This window comes from Anopheles darlingi, chromosome 3 (genome assembly GCF_943734745.1).
Source record: "Anopheles darlingi chromosome 3, idAnoDarlMG_H_01, whole genome shotgun sequence".
NCBI classification, from domain to species: domain Eukaryota; kingdom Metazoa; phylum Arthropoda; class Insecta; order Diptera; family Culicidae; genus Anopheles; species Anopheles darlingi.
The window spans coordinates 29,140,859-29,160,430 of NC_064875.1; the positions used below are offsets into that span (position 1 = coordinate 29,140,859).

Consider the following 19,572-nt stretch of genomic DNA (forward strand, 5'->3'; position numbering starts at 1 on the left):
TACGACACATTTGATCCATTTTTCCGGTATTTAGCTTACGATTATTTAAATAGTCACATGGTAGATCATAACTAAAAGCACCGCACTTCAAATTAACTCAAACGTCGATCGATCAGTTCGAGGGTCTTTCTTTTCTCTCGGGCATTCTCGGTGATCATTCCAATCGCAAGTTGTTCTTGATAGATAGGATATGTTGGTATTGCTTTCTATTACTATTCGGTTACTGCTGCTTTATATGTTTGTGCATGCAATTCCGATCGTTTACCATTCATAATCCGATACGTTGAAAATTGTCAATGATAAGAGGCACGTAAATCAATAGTCGAAAATTAATATAATTCTTGATCAATTCAAATATTTCGCAACTGAATAAGTTTTTGTTATTGTTTCATGTAAATTGATTTGTGAAAATTAAACCAACTTCTTAATTAACTCATGACTTAACTAAACTTAAGAAATTGTTAAAATTTAAACCAACAATAGACATACCAATAAAAAATGGTAACGATTTGCAGCATTTCCGGTCCCATGGTTATCATTCCACCCTAGCCGGGCTCCCTCTCTCTCTCTCTCTCTCTCTCTCTCTCTCTTCTCTCTCTCTCTCTCTCTCTCTCTCTCTCTCTCTCTCTCTCTCTCTCTCTCATGTATTGGTCTCATTTTTAAAATTATTATTCATGAATTAAACGCAACTATCTAACTTTCCCACCCCTCACTCTGCTCTGCAAGATGTACGGAATGGAGGGTGGTGATGGTGGATAGGTGAAAGAAGCAAGTAAAAGAGTATTAAGTGAATCCAATCGATTTAGAGACCATCAAAACCTAGGAAACGATACCCATATTGCCCTAGGACGTATTTTAAGGATTGGGGTTGTATGGAAGCTCCCCTTTCCCCTCATCCGATGTAGACCAAATTTTGTCCCATAGTTTCTCAGATGACCATCAACAATTGTGCAAGTTTTAATGGTATTCGGTTCATAACTCGCGGAGTAATGAATGTTTTTAACAATCAAGTGTTAGAGAAGGGCATGAAGGAAGGTAGGGGGGGGGTTTCTAACCATGCCTATAGCACTCACCGGCCCCAAAAACCCCCACATACTAAATTTGGAGTCAATCGGTCCAGTAGTTTCGGAGTCTATACCGGACATCCGGACAGACACATTCATTTTTATATATATAGATTTGAAACGTTGCTGCTGCTGCCGTTGCTCGGCGCTGGTGAACACGTGAATTTGATAGGTTTTTCGTTTTGATCTCGAAGAATCCTATCGATGGTCTGGCCATACGATATGGCTTTATCCATGTGCTGTGATTGAGCCGGTTTAACAGCTGAACTGACCGAACGTGTGAAACGAATTAACCTCTAAGGTCGAACAATGTTGTTCGAGGTCGGTATACCAGTCGTGCGGAACTATGTGTCAATCAATCATCGGGTGAGGATAACAGAAAGGTTCTGAAACATAAACAGAAATGATACGGTATCTAAATTTCTAGATGCCAATGTGATATATGAATGTCGGCTGAGAATGCTTGTTGGTCGTATCACTTGCAGGACGCATCATTCGGTGGAAGGTAGATATTTTCTTTTTTATTAATAAAAAGTCGTTCGATGACAATGTTACTAACGACTCTACTTCATTAAGTAATACTTGAATTTCAAATCCTGCTTCGTGATCTTTGCGATCAGATAACACGCACATAACTTTACATCTGTAATGATCACCTCGCTGCGTTTCCCTGTATCTGCGCGGTTCGCTGATATTCGAACTTTTGGCCTTCGTCAGCTCGCTTCTTTTACATTCATCATACACTAAACATTCGCCGTTGCTGCAAGGTGCATTTACCATTCGTTTCTATTCAAAAATAAGTTATTAAAAGTTACTTTTGCAAAACTCACTAGACAACGATGGTTCAGAGGTAGTCGTTGCAAGTAAGCATGTTGGATTGTGTCCACGAATGTTCTGTCTAGCTGCAGTATCTAACCGCTGCTTTGTTGATCGCCCTCGCCCTCGCCCTCTTCCTCCTACTGTACTTTCTTTCGGTAGATAACCTGCTCTACAAATAGAAGAAACTATTATCCTCATCTCACACTTATCACACCGGCGGTTCCGTATAAACTAGTATCAAAAGGTGAAGTCTTAATCTTTATCGCTCAATGGTTTGGTATTATGTGTGCATACCTTAATATCAGTTAAATTTGTTGGCAAATCGCCACATTATTATTTTCGATTGTGCCTGACAGAAATAACCATTCAAATATGGGGTCCTTTTCGGTATGTTTTTGGTATTAATTTCGTGTCGACTGTTGCTTTTTGCCAAGTATTTTTAGTAAGCTTTTGGACATGAAGAATGGACGTTCCGCACTGCCATCGTTTCGCTCACAATCTTCCACTGTAGGACGAAAGAAAGAATACATTAACGATCTGTTTAACTTGAAATTGTCGTCGGTTTTTTCCCATTTGATCACACTTACGGAAACACAGGAACAGTGTGTCGACAGCCACAGAATATACGCTGAAGAAGATCGATGCGATGATGTACGTTCCGAGAAACACGAGTATTGCCGGTACGAAGGGATAATTGAGCGGTGTCTTTGGGATATCGCTATCGAAGAAGGTGTACGTAACGGCAGCCATACCGCACGCCAGCAGCAATTTTGAAAGGAAGAACAAAAATCCAGTCACCTTGTCCAGCGCTATTGCTCGCAAAATATTGCGCGTTAGCAAACCGAACGCATCCCGAGCGCTTGAGCAGAAATTTTTCCCGTAAATAGCGCACATAATGTAAGCGTTGGTGTTGAGGAATTTCAAAAAACTCTCCAAACACCAGAAGAAGCAGCGGCAACAGCACAGGATCGCCCGCGTCACACCATTATCGTACTTCTTCAGCTTATGGTCAAGATATTCGAGCATGGCGCGAATAATTTTGCAAATCGCAATGATCAGCGAACCGAACGCTATTGTGCCGAGATGGAAGAAGATCGTGCGGGTGACGCCTCGCGTTAGAACGAAAAAGGGAAGTCGTGCCTTCGGTCGAGTCCAGTACCAGGTAGCAAAAGTAAAAGCCAGAACCATTTCGCTGAATGCGGAAACGAAGCAAACGCACCAAAAGAATCCTAACACGTTCACGGCCTGTAAAAGAAGCGACACAAAAAAAGTATTATTGAAACCTGTGAATAAACGTAAATGCCGTTATGTCGTTGGAACATACGTGAAAGTACCCAACAATAGTTGGAGTGTCAACGTTTTGGAAATGACAGGCCGCATCGACACATCTTGCTTGCTCGTAGGTTCCGGCTTTTACATCTCTGCATTGCTCGTTAAACACGCCAGGATCGCAAATGTCTCCTTCTTTGTATCCATTGCTACAGACACAAGCTGTAGACGAATTTAACCCGGATACCCTGTAGACCGGATCGCCAATAGATGCTAGGAAGAGCAGAACCACCACAGAGAATACGATCACTCCCGCCTGTAGAATCCAGGGTACGACTGGGAAGAACACAGTCGAAAAGCTGGCACTAACTGCCCTGTAAAGGAAAAAAATAAAAAGGTATTAACACTGGTGTACTTTATGTTTTCACTCTTTCTTCGCGCTATTACTTACTTGCTTCCTTCCTTTATGAGGGCGATTGCAATGACGATTCTCTTGCGAAGAACCAGCACAACAAGCAGCAGTACTACTAGCACGATGGACAGTACGATCAGGATCCATAGCCAAGTTCTGTCCGACTTAAACCAGGAGCTCACCAGCGAGCTTAAATTGGGCGACACGTTCACATGAGCTGCTACCGGATTTGCGCTGATTTTTCGATACTCGGTAAAGCTATAGTAGACACCGTAACTTAGCGCCGTTATGACTCCGATAATCGAGACCCACACGAGAGGTTTCGCTATCCAGCGAAGCATCGTTATAAGGATGAGACTTGCAATCATCGAGCACGCCAAAAACACGAGAATCATGCGCCAGGATTCCAGCACATCTTCAACAACCATTTGACTCGTCTACGACGTGATTGGAAAAGACCAGAAGAACTATATTAGAAGGAATATCCTCCATTGCTATCAAATTAGACTACTCTAAGGATTAGATTAATGCAATACATAATTGAGAAGCATGAAATAAAAGAAATCCTAACTCGACTAATTTCGTAAGTTTATTATCAGAAAGATGGTGAGGAGTTAGAATTTTATGATGCGAATCGTGACCGCATTAATCAAATGTGGGTTATGGAGATCGAAAATAGGTGCTACGAAAATGATTATGATTATCCTTGACGAATACTTTTTGAACTACGACTATACATTTCTATCGTATAAATTGAAGTGCTTTCATAGTAGTTAAATATTTTCTACAAAGGAATGGAACACCTTCAAACTGTATTAACGTAAGGCTAAGAAAATGGATAATAAACACCCTTTTTGCAGTGGTGTTGCACCTACCCCAATGAAGAGTTTCAAGTTTTTAATCGCTTCGTCCACCGATTGCTGTATGTTACGTGCCCCATTAGAGAAAGTTCCGCTATCAGGAATGCATCGCTTGGAGACTAATATTCACCGGCAGGATCATCGAGCCGAATGTATTCGTAATGTTTTAATCATGGATGGTAATTGCAGAAGAAATGTAAAGACACGTGCAGATGATAACAGATGGGAAAAGATCGACATAAGAACATTGCAATAAAGAACGGTGAATAGCGCGCTGTGTTGTGAAATATCGAACTAGCTGTTTATGCGTAATGATGGCTGATGGTTGAAAGAAAGAAGATAAAGCGAGCATCTCCGTACTTGGGGCTTTGGGTTAGGAAGGATATCCGGAAATTGTGATTAAATTTCGTTTGTCTCGGTGTTGTTTGTTAGCGCTGTTAGCGTACACAAATCTAGCCAATCCATGTGTTATGCTACTGGGTTTTCAGTCAATCGTCTGCATTGAATTAAACTGCAGAAACCACCAACCTGATGGACGCTAGTGTCCTTTGTAATAACGGATATGAGATTATTGACGTAACGTGCCAGAAAGGATTGTAGTTTTTCCATTTTTTCTTCCAAAATTTCACGTCCTAACGCTCGCTGCTCATCACAATGCTCGGCTGCAGACTGCACTTTGGCGAGTCCTGCTTGCTGCTGCCGCATTTGCAGCAACCGGGGAGGTACATAGGGGCATTGTGTTTCTGGGAGATTCGATATGCATCGTTTGGCCACTGTAAAATAGCAGTAGTGGTAGTAATAGTAGTAACAGTGGTAGTAACATCTCTAACTCCAGTTTGTCTAACGGTTAAAGCAAAGATTGGGTCATCCCTTTAGTTGTCGACTAAATTATCTCCAACAGTGAAAAGAAAAAACAAAAGGAAAGGGGTCCCATGCACATCATGTCGCATAACAGCTGCCTTCGAATGCCGGGGAACCCACACTGAGCCCATCACGATACTTACATGGTGTGCTCTTCTGGAAACCCTGAGCACAGCGGTTAGCTTCGATAAGGTTACGGATCCGGTCACAGGATGTCAGTTCGCTCTTCTTCACGCGATGCTCGCAGATAAGCTTCTCGCGAATCGCCGCAAGGTTCGAAGAGCTACAACCTGTTAAGCCAAAGTCGAAATCTTCGGTCGGACATTGCTTAACGCAGACCTACAGGAAGAAAAGTGAATTAGATTCGGATGTGATCATGAAGGGAAGATCACCTAATCGATCGAGCCCGAGTGGGACCATACCTGAGGGGTCTTGCAGCCGTAGATAGGTACATCGATTTTGGCACACTCGCTGATGTTGAAAAACATGAGATAGGGTTCATCTCGTACCTCACTATCAACACCACATTTCAGTCCATACGAATCAGTTGGCACTAGAAGTCGGTTCAAGTCTCCATGCTGTGCGGCTGATAAGAAAGAGAAGCAAAAATTGTTGATGTTGCTGTTGCTAGCTCGCTCTAGCCCGGGAACGGGAATCTCATTCAGGGTCCGTACCGTAATGGGCAACAAAGCCCCATCCCACCAGGAAGGCAACGAACAGGAATAGACAGGGCAGATCAGTACAGGAGCGTTTCGAGAGTGGTCCCTTAAAATCCGGATCATACTTAAGCGGTTCACCTACAGACAGAAAGGAAGGAGAAAGAGAAAAAGATAATACAGTTGAGTCATATGAAAGCGTTGGGTCAAGGAGACGCCCTCCTCCATCCATCGATGGAAGCGAAAACTGTGGCAGACAAAGAACGATTCTCCCCCCTCCCCCGGGGATCCTTACTTTCCACTGGATCTTGCACGTCTTTTTCCGTATGTTTCACTACACTACTGTCGTCTGACGCACCGCAGCAACACAGCCCCCCCATGATGCTATATAGTGACCGTTTATGACGACACGGAACCAGCGCGTGTCTTCGACGCTCGATTGCACGAATAATATGTCACTGCACTGCACTGGGTCTGCTGTTGCTGCTGCTTCTCCGCATAGAGGCCGGTATCAGAATCGGTTGTTGAAATCGAGATAAGATAACGGAATCATGTGGAGCAAAGCGACACGCACACTTCAACGACAACGACGCGCTCGGTGAAAGTTTAGTCAGCGTGGTAATAGCTCACTTGACCTTCCTGGTCTCTGGACGTAATAGCGTCTCTAGGAAGTCAATTCGTTATCAGTTATCTAATTTTTTCTTTTTCACAAATTAAGATTCTGCTGAGTGCATGGTTCGGTGTACGTGAATGAGCAACGTTCGAGCTTAGAATACTAGATGCCCTGAATATTTAAAAAATCAAATTCAATATTCCATTCAACCCAAAGAAGCTTTTATGGTTACCCTCGTAACGGCACTAAACACTCTCAAAACGTTGTTTGTGTCATCTTAATTAGCACTAGGCACAGGGGTTATGTCTTTTTTTCCTCTTCTTCTTGCAGCCGATTGCTTATGGCTCAATTCCGATCACGCACCCGCCGCACCGTCGATTAACACTTGCGCGAAGAAGCTTCCGCACGACAAGACACTGTCACCGATACTGCACATCACGCTGCTGCTCGCAGGCGGGCATCTGGTGCCGGGCCATGTGAGTGATGAGGAGGGGTTTCTTCTACACAACATAAAGCCACCAACGGTCGCGGCGCTGGTGGGTTGGCTAAGAATGTTTACGCAATTACTTCGTCGTGAGCACTATTTGCACACCAACCGGTGTTCAGCGACACTCTTGGTTCAGCTCTCCCGCAGTCCCCCTCCCCCCGGAAGGAAAAAGCAAAAAGAATAGAACAAAAAAAAACAGCCGAGTAAACAAAACACCGTAAAAGCCTAGACCAACCACCGGTAAAGGCATCATGTGCCGCGGCAGCAGCAGCAGACGAGCTTATGTAAATTGGCTTCGCCTTTTTTAATGCCTCATTTGTGGTGAACTTACCACCGCTTACAAAGTCACATAGCAAATCGTACACACAGGTTGGACAAAATGATGCTTCTACGCATATTGGTTTCCGTGGAGAGAATCGTTTGTTTAAGACAAAAACCTGACCAAATCAAAAACCAACCACTAGATAGACAGAGCGAGCAGCACGACCAAAGGAGACGCTAAAAATCGCAGCCAAAGGTGGCAAGTGGTAGTGACACGTCATACGAGGAGCATAGGCAGTACGAAGCCCCGTAAATGTTCCCATAATATTTCGTAATACGCTGCTAGAGAGACAGCGGCACCCACGCGGCGCACAGCACATCGATTGCCAACGTATTTCACATACACCACCGTGTTTTTCTAGGAAAAAAAAAACTCTAAACTCTAACTGGCGTTCTCGAGAAGATCAGACAGCTCGGGGGCGGCCACCGTCAAACACGGCTGCTTTCGACGTTGATCGATCAACAACTGACCAGCAACTACAGATGTCGCATTTCTACCCGAGATGCCGAGCAACGCAAACGTAACAGCAGCAACAAGTGATTCTCACATGAGGGACAAACGATGGTCGCGCATGGTCAGTCAGTCAGTAGCAGGTCACTACCGGGGGCTCTCGGCCATATAGGCGATGCGAGAAGCCTCCAAAAGCTACTCGATATGGCGTTCAGAAACGCTCAGAACGGTGCAGCTTTGTTCTAGATTGCATCGTGATGCACAGATACTGCGCCAACTGGTTTACCCTCACTCACGCGTATCGGCGCATATACGGTGTGTGTGCGTGTGTCTGGGGGCTCCAATTGACGATACTCGCGGACGCGCAGGGCCTTTTTGTGACGTTGTTCGACGACGCGATCGGCTTAACCGGCTGCCGCAGCTAGCTGCTTGATCGTTTGATTCGTATTCCCCATCCAACAAAGATCGATACGGATGGCGAATGGCGAATGGGGTTGGGGAAACACATTGATGCATGCGCACTCTGGTGTGCACTTGTGCTGACCATGTCAGGTTGGTACGCTTCTCGCAAGGTTATTTAGTCGTTCAACATGATCGGTTAATGAAAAGCCCTTTTTTGATTCACCGCAATAGATCGCGTTCTAGCGTTTGTCCAAATTTAAAATTCACTTACCAAGCTCTCTGCTGCTGCTGCTGCCGCTGCTGGGACTGCTACAACACCCCATGCCGCTGGAACAAAGCGCTGTTTCACCTGGAACGAAACACGAGTGCAAAAAACCGGGAACTGGTTATTCTTCGTCACTCCGGTAGCGGACCAGCACCAAGACTAGATGCCTTTTTTTTACGTGGCACGTTACGTTCACTATCATTACACGCCGTTTGCGGTAGCCCGACCCGACAAAGCAACACGATTGGTCCGAGGAGAAGTCATTATCTGTGGCCGGTATCAGCGCTGCTGCAGTTTGCTCTCTATTTGAAGTACCTTGCAAGTGTAAACACTAAACATTTGCATCGCCAGAATGCTTCACCCCCCTCCCCTATTGGAGCTGGCTAGCCGAGGGATGAATCATAAACGCCACGACACTATAATCACACGGGGTACCTCTTCTGGAGGAAATGTATTTGCACTCACCTTAGCCGGCAGATAAGCAGTGATAAGACAACGGATTTCCCTCACGGAGTCGGAAGTCGAAAGGCAAGTGGTTCACAAGTGGTCATTTTCACATTCAGCCCTCGTTGAAAAACGATTTTGTGCACGGATTTCTCGATAACGGATTGTGGTGATAATGGCCTGGTTCGCTGGTAATGCGATAATTACCGTTCGTTGGTAATGCCTTAATTAATTGGTTCCATTTCTTGGTAAAATTTAACTCATTTTCGATGAATACCGTAAATGAAGCAACAGTCAGTAGCGATGCACCAAACATTGTTATTGAGCCAACATTGACCCATTTATCTTTACCAGCATTGTTCACCTTGTCGTTCAGAGACACCTACTGGGGTTCGTTCTTTGGCACACAACATTTGATAGTGATATTTCAGGTTATGTTTATCTATGCGCCACTCAAAAGAATGGTGCCACAGGAATGTGCGCCAGACCGTGTAATTTGATATAGAATGGCTTTTGATGCCATGAAATGTCATGATAAGCGACAAGCAAGCGCACAACGATACGATGTTTAGCGCAATCGATGGTTAAGTAACTGTGGGTTCTTCAGTTCTTGGGTTCTATTTGGAAGAACACACGTTCAATTAGTTGATTATTAAACGGGAATCCCCTGACACGTCGCGCTTTGAGTGTTTTTTGTTGTTGTTTTAATTTAAAAATAACTTCTTGCAGCGCACGAACGGCGTCCCTGGTCTGGTTGCATCATTACTGCATTGTGTTCCGCTATCACCGGTACAACGTTGTAATCTCGAAGGGCGCATACTTTCTTTTGCTTAAATCTTTTGATAAGGCAGTTTCATTTAACTGATCATCTTTCGCCGTTTAATGCAAAAACCTTCCCGGGTACTATTTAGCCATGTGTAAAAACATCTACATCCCGTTAAGAATGGTGCCAAACATTAGAAGAAAAACAAACAATATACAATAATAACGCAACCTCCGCAATCGATTGGTCTACGACATCCGGTGTATAGTTGCGTGCGCACAAGGGGCCAAGCCGAATGCCGAACATATCAAATGATTATCGTTTTACCTCGGACTGTTGAGCATGAAATCTCTTCAGTTGTGCGGCAAAATGAAAAAGAAAAAAAAGCTACTGGCCATACAGTGCAGCAGCGACACGACAGCAGACGAATGACGGTGGTAATGTAAAAATAAACGCCACCACTCCTCTCTGGCTTTGGGCATAGAGCCGCCGAACCATGGAAGTGTGTAGTGTCTGAGGCGGAAAAAACATGCTTGTGATGTCTTCCCTTTTTTGTTCATTTTTTTTTCATTTATAACATGACGTTATGGTGCGTGAGCTGTTGGAGAGTATGTTGCAGAAAAAAGGAGGGAAATTAAACTCTGACGAAGGTTTAGGAAGGTGAAATTGATTTCCTTCTTCAAGGGTCTCGATGGAATCGCCTTCCGTTACAAGTACCTACTATTCTCGGACTTGTACTGTATGGTTATTTATTGCCAATTTTCTAGATTTAATATCACGGCACAAAACGTAAGGAAAGTGAAAATTGTAACTCGATATCGTACTTCACTTTGGGATGAGTAAAAGGCGAGTTGTCGGTGACTCAGACCAACCTAAATATCGAGGGCCAGGTCCCGAGCTACAACCATGAACTACTCTTTGGCGCTTGGTTTCCATTAGGACGCTACTAGCATGGAGCACACCTTGGGAGCATGGGAAAATCGATGCTTAACGCATTTCCCCCACCCCGGGTTCGAACACGAACAACGAACGCCGCGGGGCCGTGGTGTAATTGACTGGTGGTTTGGTGTTTCGAAAAACCTTACCAAGGTCGTGAGATAAAACACATCCACCACTCGTGAATTGATGAATCGCTTTTTCTAGCGATCTTATGGCAAATCTTGGACGCGGTACACGCTTAAGAGCTGTGGGGTGCAGCTACAGCAGCCGAATCTCCGCGCGTTTGACAAGGGATACATATCTTCAGCTTCGAGCGTACGAGCGCCAGGAAGCAATGATCGATCTGTGATGCCCCGGAGCCCATTAGACATTGGATCGAAACACTTCAGTTTGTATTATGAATGGTCTGTCCTTCTTGGCGGCCACCGGGAGGTTTAAGGCCGAGCGATAGGATTTCCCGGGAAACGATCACAGCGTGCATAAAAATGCGTGTGAAGTGATTCACCGCGATCCAATGTCAATCATCAATGTGATGTAGATTAGTAGTAGAGTTGCTTTGGGTGATAAACGGGGAAGTTATGTTGATTTGTTTCACGGGTATTAGGAACAAGGAAACATACGCCGCTGGCCAAAAAACGGGTGCCTTGTGTAAATTTTGTACAATTCGCGCATTATAATCACTGTTCAACGATTGTAGCAACCAATACAATACGTTTAGTAGACTTTAATACATTCAGTTTGACTAGCCTCGAAATTGTATTGTGATTTTTCAATTAACAGTGGCAAGCGTGTTCAGAAAAATGAATGTTAAATGTATTACGGAAGAACTCTTTGCGGGCAAATGCAGATGAAAATAGGTTCCCGACTTTTTTAGCATATGAATTAAAGCAAAAAGCGCCCAAGAAATACTATTCCATTTCATTTAAAAGCAGTGAAAACATGTGGATGTCATCGAATGAATCAGAGTGAGCAATATTAAACAAATCTTGCAAATTCTTGATCTGTTTTTAAGAACGAATTGTTGTCGTGTCGTATCGTCGGTTTGTTCAACGCATATTATAATCATACTTTAATGCAAGGAATATAAAAAAGACGGTTTCGATGATTTAGAGAATCTATCAAAAAGTTTGGAGACCCAGGCTTGAAAGCAAAAATGGAAGAAGATGCGTCTCGGACCAGAAACAAATGCATCGAACTTAATTAAATGTTGTAAATCAGGCAATTTCCGACTGTTAGGATAAAAGAGACACATTTAAAATTGATGTCAAATGAGAGGAATGCAAAACAAACAGAAAATAGCAAACGATTGCATCGAACGATTTCTGGTGACTAAAACTGGGTTTATGTTGAGAATCTTTAATGGATCATCAACATCGACCGTAAATTTCTGAAGATCTGTTATTCAAAAATACAATGCCGGGTGTCTGATAGAACCGGAAAGGTTTGGAGTATCACGAACTTCCAAATCACGGTGAAACTATTAATACACATCCCTGCCGTGATCAAATGATCAATAATCAAACAATACAAAGCAAGATCGGTTACGTACACAATAGAAGCACTTTACTGAGAACTGTTACCTCACCCGCTGTATTGACCAGACTTGACGACTTCCGATTAACATTTGTTTTCATCGAAGGCACACGCATCGGCTCAGCACGCAATTTTTACAAGGAAGTCGAAAATGAGGCGACTTATTGGATTTCCCCGCACCAAAAGAAGCGATAAGTGTGTCCCTGCTGGTAACCAGTACTTCCAATACAATTGTGTTTTCTTTCCCAGTAAAACAACATATTTTACATTCACAAAAAAGCGCTCATTTCATATCGTTACACGAAGTGTTATGATTGTTATGATTATGTGTTATGAACCGCTTCAATCGCTGGTTATATGACGAATTTTAAACAAAATACCCTCGATTTGCATTCCTTGATCCAATTGTTTAACTCCAATCCGTTTTTGACGGATTATTTAACGACATATTAATCAACTAAACTGCGCTTAACTCGAGTTCCAATTCTATGAGTCATGAGGCCGCCCCCCCAGTCAATTGCGAATTCAACAGACACATTTCACGCACTTTGCGCAACGACGAGCGTTTCAATGCGCGATGAAGACCATAATCCCAAACATAGAAGCTGCCTGTTGCGCACAAAGGAATGCAATGCCGGTGGGTCCGGCTGTGGCCTCGTCGAGGAACACGCTGCCGATGAGTCCATTTCACTTTCCCCGCTGGCATCGTTGTGCCAATTAGCTCGTCGTCAATTGTTAAAGTGAAACTGAAATGATGTCCCGTGTGTGTGGGGCCATGGGCCAATCCAGCCCGCTCCACCAGAAGGTCACGCGCACGCACACGACTATCAATTATGTTTTTATTCCAGCCGGGCACGGAGCTTGGCGGTGCGACTTCTGATTGTATATGGTGGTGGTGGTCATGCTTAGAACCGCCCGTACAACATCACGGCGTTACGTAGGACAAAGGTTTGGCTTTATCTTTGCTGCGGGTTGTTTTGAAACCACCCCGACCCCCCTCCCCCGACATTTCAACACGCATTGCGATTGATGCAACCGGTTGCGGTCGTATCTGTTAGCTGTAGGAACAGAACGCTTTGTTCTCTTTTCTGAAAAAAAAAAACTACACTTCATCGGTTTCGATTCCCTAAAGTTAGTCATCGGTTCTTTAGTGTCATCGTGACGTTCTTTCATGTAGTTACTTATCTTTTTTATAATGAATAATCATCTTTTTTATGAATAATAGAGCATCGTCTATCTTATGAACAAAAAGGGCGAAATGTGCAAATCACAAATGTTACCAATTTCCCCAACCAAAAAAATCTGAATGTTTAACAAGAATCACTCAGTCATAATAGATGCACACGGCGCGGTATAAGATCTATAGTAGCGGTGATGATGATGGTCCACCATCATGTTTCTGGTTCGCCGTGCATCCATCGAACAAGCGCACTTCGTCGAAACGGAAACCCAAACATGCAAAGCTCTCACCTTGGTCGTTACACCGCCCGATCAGCTGACGACTCCACGCGCGATGGCGCCTCTTCGTGGGGCTCGCCCGAAGCTTGTTTCGTAGCTATGGTTCGGTCAATAAACCGGCGTTCACCACCCCCCGGGGGGGGATTGAGAGCAGCGAGTGAGCAGCGAGGCTGGGGCTAGCTGGCTGGCTGACTTGAGGGATGAGATGAGCAGCCCACCGGTTCCGAGCGTGAAAGCGGCAGCGCCTTCTCTTCTTGCCTGCTTGGCTTGGCTTGGCGTCGTCGTTGCTGTTCGTCGATCTCTTTGTTTGTGTTTCTGTCTCACTCTGGCAGACACTCACAGGGCGAGCACCTTTTACGTTCGATCGAATTCGCGCACTTTCTACTTTGCCACCGCGGGTATGCACTAGCGCGGACCGGGGACGGGGAGTGAGACACGGCAGCGACGGATGCCGCGGATTTGGATGCTGCAGGGAAGGTGTCGTCGTAGCCGCCGCCACAGTCGTCGTGGTCGGTGGCTCGAGCGAGTTCTGCGACCTCTCTTTGTTTTGGCTGCTAGAACAAGGATGCGCAACATGGACGACGGTTGACTCACGACGACGACGGACTTGGAGCAGCGGTCGTTCCAAGGAAACACACGCAGTTACAGATCCCGGATACCACGACCATGCATTAACGAACTAACGAAATGTACGCGATACCTCCTTCAATCTAACTATTATCATCACCAAGCCGCCTGCCACAACTGCGGTTACTACGCGTTGCCTACTAGGTTTTTTTACTGAGCAATTTTTAGCGCACGACGCGCTCCGTACTTTCGACCGCTGAACCACTTGAGATAAAACGGGTTTCAACTTCCCGCGGGGTTCGCGACACACGATGGAGGCGCGTGAATTCGTGCATCCCCCCGCACATGCAAATGAGAAATTAAGGAAGCCAAATAAAACCACGATAAGATCGCGCGTGGCGCGCTGCTGTGTAGAGCGCAAAATGTAACTCAGAGACGAGCGAACGAAGAAAGCGAACTGATGATGAGCCGCGGGTCGACCGGGCGGGCGACACTCGAACGATTCGTCGTGGAACGGAGACCCACCACCCGACGACAGGGGTTGCCGAAATGTTACGACAAGTGGGCCACAAAATGCTTCTTGTTACAACCAATTTTCATCTGCATGATAATGTGGAATTCGTGGTGAAGGAATGATATTCCATTTCGAAAAGCTGTTTGTGTTTGGGAATTTTACATTAACGATCGAGATCTATATTTTGATACACCAACTTTTCGGAACTCCCTGTATTCGTTCGCTCCAACATCATTCGTGTGCTCCACGAAGAGAGACTCGGGCCGCCCCATCGATGCTCCCTTCTGGCTTGAGATTGATGCTGCGTGCTTTACACTCTTGAGTTCATCTCGTGGTATTCGGGGAGCAGCGCAGCACGTGGTTCCCAATGGCGTTGGACTACAGATGGAGCTAACTGTACATAAATCGAAAGCTCGCATGTAAGGGGCTTTTCTACTCGAGTGATATTCTGGGAGCGTGGCACTTACACTCCAACCAAACAAGATAGGTATCGCAAAACAGGCCGCATAAGGAAATGAAGCCGTTAAAATAGTGTGAAATGGTTGCTTCAAAATGCAAAATTTGTCCATGCTACAATGCGCAATCCTCGAAACACCCTAGGAGAGAAACCAAAACTTTAGTGTATACTAAATTAATATACACAGATGAACTAAATATAGAAAAGATCACATCACTCAGTCTCAGAGACAGAATACTATTTGCAGAATATGGATACTGATGAAGAAAACAAACAAGCATTACAAGACGTGTTAGTTAAACGGGATTTAAACATCATAAAACAAGAAATCTCTCTAGCAAGACCGTTCGTAGGAAGCTTAAGAGTACATAAGGAAGTAGTAGTAGAGTAAAGTGGGGCAAGAGTGCGCACTTAATTTTTAACTTGCTGTACCTCTTCAAGGAAAGAAGTATTCGTCCTGTTACATATACGAAATGAAAGTGTTTGGCCTGTAAGTTTAAAATGTGGCATAAATTTTTGTTGACAATGCTCAAATGTTTTGGTAAAAACGTAAATTAAGCAAAAAAATTGGTAAAAAACCAAAACATACACCTCAACCGATTCAAACAATTTTAGCGGTTATCCAATTCAAAATTTAGACGTTAGATAACCGATAGAATGAGCCGGACATAGAAATACATGTGGAAAATGAAGGAGGGGTGGGGTAGGGAGCGAGTACATACCTAGTAGATCGCTTGTACCTCCCCCCGTCCCTTCCAGCTAAATAAAAAGATGATTTAGACATAATAATTGTCCCAAAAACATACACACCTTTTCAGTTAAATATCTTTGAAAAATACATTATAAACGTTAAATAGTGCTACTACGGAAGAGGGCAGGGAGAAGCCATTACATTTTCACTGTCGAAAGATAATATTTGGGTAGTTTTTCGCACCATAAATTGATTTAATCTCATGTTTAAGGTTCTTGTTCATTCCACTGGTTATTTAACGGCCAAATTTTGAAATGTTCGGCCCCTAAATGTATGCAATTAGAATCGGTTAGCCTACCGAATCGGTTGAGGTGTATATATTGGTTTTTTACCAAAAAATTACTTATTTTTGCTATCTTATCGTAATCAAAATTACCAATTTTACAATTTAATTTTTTTCTTATATGAGATCTGGAGCTGCATGTTCGGTGGCCGGTTTGCGTTTTTATCCCCGAGTTCTAATGATTCAACAAGACGACAACAGCAGCGGCGCACCAAAACGACATAGCCCCCGTACCTACGGATGTTTCGATACCCTCTCTTCGAACCAATGGATGTGTCTGGCCAGATGCTTTAGTGTTTACGTGTATGTGTATGCATATGAAAAAGCCAATAGTCTCTTTTGCTAGTCAGTGAATCGGTGCCGATATTTTATAAAACCACAATATTTGCTGGAAGATTGGAAGATTTGTTTCCGAAGAATGCTTCAATCGCTGAACGAACTTAAAAATGCTTGATAGTTTCCGCTCCATACGTTTCTCAACGTTGGGTAAATCCAATGTTTTTGATAACATATTAAAAATGCGCATCTAGCGTCTCTTTGGTTGTTTCCTTACACTATTTTAAAAATGCTAGAGGCTGCTAGTGCCATATTGTCTAAAATATTGAAAAAAAAAAACCAAAGTTTAACGTCGTGTTGGCCGTATCTTAGTGTAGCCCTTGTGTGCGTGCTAATACATATTTACATAAATGCTAACCACTCTTATGTTATCATAAAAGTATATATTTTCAATAAAAAAATTAAAAAAACTAGGACAGAATTTTTGACGACAGCTGAAAGATTGGAGAATTTATCATATCACCCACATATAGAGTAGAATGTTGGGATATTGACATGCCTACATAATACCAACATCGTAATCAGAGCTGTTAAAATTTGTTGATAAAAGCTTAGGCTTGAACTGCTAAATGCTGCAATTTTTAAATTAACATTTAACATTTTAACATTCAAATATCGAATGTGCTTATTTCCATTATTTCCATATTGCCAATCGTTTTCAGAAAGTGCAATTAGAATTGGCAGAATTGGCCCACCAGCTGATGGTGGGCTGGACAAACACCTGTTCATTCACTGTTTGATACCAGTACACGCCTGGTACTAGCAATTTTTTAAGGAAAACTATGCGAGTGAACATTTTAATTTTTACGACTGAAAAAGGATCCAAAGCTGAGTAAGGTGCTTTTTTTAACATGTCTCCACACTTCTAGAATCTAGGGAAAAATGTGTGTAACCCTAGAAATTTTAGGTTTGGATTCTAGAATAAGAACTGTCACTTTTACGACTGCGATGTCGAGTGGATTAGATTCCAGGAAGTGTGGACGCGCGGTTGGAAGAATTCCCAGATGTCGATCCAACCACCACCGAGCGCGTATCTGGCCTCTAGCAAACGTAAAGCAATAACCATGATCATTCTGCTTGATCGTATGGCTGGGTCGCGGGCTTGCCGGGGCCACGATATAAAAACAAACCGATCTTATCGCCAGTAAAAAAGGAGGAAACAAAATTGGGGAAACCCCAAAAAACTAAAATGTTAAAATGCAGCATTTGCTACAACCCACCCTACAAGTGGATGCGCTCTCCGACGTCTACGAGGTGTTTGTCCGAAACATCGGAGAGCTTCTCAATTATTTTCGAGCTCTGCTCTCTCTCTCTCATCCTTTCTAGAAGTGAAGGATTTTTTTTTTGTATGACAGACTCGGACGGTTAGCGGTTGATAAAGGGGGTTCCCCAAACAAGTTTCTCTCGCGGCCGCGCAGTAACACCGAAGAGCTCCGAATTTAAAGTACGCACGCACGCAGAGTCACAAAGAAGATCTTCGTAAGTTCGTTGTTTTGAGACTTCAATTGTAATCGCACCGAGGTGATCACTGATTAATATGCAGAACGAACAAATCGAGGCCCTTTTCAAAGCAATTTGTACTGACGATGAGGTGCTGTTAGGACAGTGCCTTGAAACGGCGACAATCGAAACGATTCTAGAATTTGAGAAGATCTACGGTGAATCACCGGCTCATTTGTGCGTGAAGCTGGCCGGCTCAAACTGCCAAGTGTTAGTGAAACGGTTGTACGCGACTGGGCTGATAGATGGTGTTGTGCGTGACAGTGAAGGCCGCACGATCGTCCAGCTTGCGTTGGAGAATGCAGATGAATCACTGGCGAAGGAATTGATCAGCATGGAAATCGAAGGATTAGATGATACAACAGCTTGCTATCGGATGATGAGAGGAGGATCGATCCAAGTTTTCAAACTGTATCTCTCGATGTGCACCAGTTGGACGGAACAGGATACATTCCAGCGCATTGCCAGTGCCTTGGTGAAGATTAAAGTGAAAAATATCACCCTACCGGAAGCCTTTCGTATCTTCCTCGAGTGGAAACTGTCCGACTATGGTTATCGCCATTTGGCTTGTGATTGGAAAGGAGTCAAAGATCTTCACGAATGGAGAAGTCACTTGGCGGTCATCGCCGATTGTTGGAAAGTTGTGAGTGATCGGTATGGTACGCGCAGATACGATGATGTCGATGATCAGTTGTTGCACCGATTGGAAGTGATCCACAACCATCTTTACTTTGTGAAACATAAACGCTTCTTGCTTCATCTTCCTCTACAAGAAGCGATCTTTTGTCTGGCGATCTTTGTTTCAATCTACAAATGGAGCGATCATTTTCACGAATATCGTATGTTGGTGAACAAGCGTTTGGTGATTGATATCCTGCGAATGATATGCCGACAGTTGTTACTCGTGGAGCGGAATGTTAAGGACGTTGAGAGTGAACTCATCTCACTGGTTGGCAGCATAGATGAATTGAACGAGACAAACAAACGTCTGTTAATAGAAGCTATGCAAAAACGCTTACCATCGATATCGTATCCCCAAAATGTGGTCAACCGAATAGCGTCGGGACGTAAAAAGCAACTTCCGTTGAGTGAAGCAGTAGCCGAGGCGGTATCTGACGAGACATTCAATCTGCAGCAACTACTAAAGTCCAGTGATCGTAGGATCATACGAATGCTGAAGAAAAGTTACGTACAAACGAGACAACTTTACTCAATGTCCAAAATGTTGTATTATTGTGACCAAATGAAGACATTAGAAACAAACGAGCCCGTTATACAGACGGCTGGCATGAAGCGAGTCGTGCAAGTACTTGGCGAGACGGTGAAAAATACGAAAACCTCTCCAAATCTTCCGGGAAAGGTTGATTCAATTGTGAGTTTTTTGCTTACCGAGGTTTTTGCAGTCCACGTTAAGGAGTTGAGAGAAATCATGTCCCATAGTTTTTCGTTGAGACAACTCTTTCTTGGAAAAGAACATAAACAAAAACCGTTCGAAACTAGCAGCTTCCACATTCTGAATGCGCATTTGCAGCTGTTGTATCAATGCT

At 43.8% G+C, this 19,572-nt stretch overlaps 1 protein-coding gene across 5 annotated transcripts; it reads right to left on the reverse strand.

The window, feature by feature from the left end:
* Positions 1 to 1,528: 1,528 nt before the first annotated feature.
* On the reverse strand, positions 1,529 to 14,628 carry LOC125954390 (choline transporter-like 2). 5 transcript variants are annotated; one of them, XR_007469037.1, is made up of 10 exons: positions 6,237 to 7,756; positions 5,960 to 6,082; positions 5,708 to 5,871; positions 5,429 to 5,624; positions 4,953 to 5,197; positions 3,604 to 4,001; positions 3,208 to 3,526; positions 2,471 to 3,128; positions 1,895 to 2,388; positions 1,529 to 1,824 (listed from the first exon to the last, which is right to left on the reverse strand). XR_007469037.1 is itself a non-coding variant. In XM_049684637.1 (10 exons), exons 2-10 carry the CDS (start codon positions 8,536 to 8,538, stop codon positions 2,285 to 2,287), a joined length of 2,259 nt encoding a protein of 752 aa, XP_049540594.1. In that variant the 5' UTR covers positions 8,539 to 8,564; positions 13,630 to 14,628; the 3' UTR covers positions 1,529 to 2,284. The 5 variants fall into 5 exon arrangements, 4 of the variants coding, with proteins under 4 accessions (XP_049540594.1, XP_049540593.1, XP_049540595.1 ...); XM_049684637.1 differs by lacking the exon at positions 6,237 to 7,756 and adding exons at positions 8,487 to 8,564; positions 13,630 to 14,628 and having other exon boundaries at positions 1,529 to 2,388; XM_049684636.1 differs by having other exon boundaries at positions 1,529 to 2,388; positions 6,237 to 6,725; positions 6,787 to 7,756.
* Between the last annotated feature and the right edge of the window lie 4,944 nt (positions 14,629 to 19,572).

Excerpts from the sequence above, each read along its gene's own strand:
- LOC125954390 (XM_049684636.1), bottom strand. The coding sequence starts at position 6,321 with ATGGGGGGGCTGTGTTGCTGCGGTGCGTCAGACGACAGTAGTGTAGTG. Across the intron at positions 6,083-6,236 it reads CGTGCAAGATCCAGTGGAAA|GTGAACCGCTTAAGTATGAT; the intron begins GTAAGGATCCCC and ends TTCTGTCTGTAG. Across the intron at positions 3,129-3,207 it reads CTATTGTTGGGTACTTTCAC|GCCGTGAACGTGTTAGGATT; the intron begins GTATGTTCCAAC and ends CTTCTTTTACAG.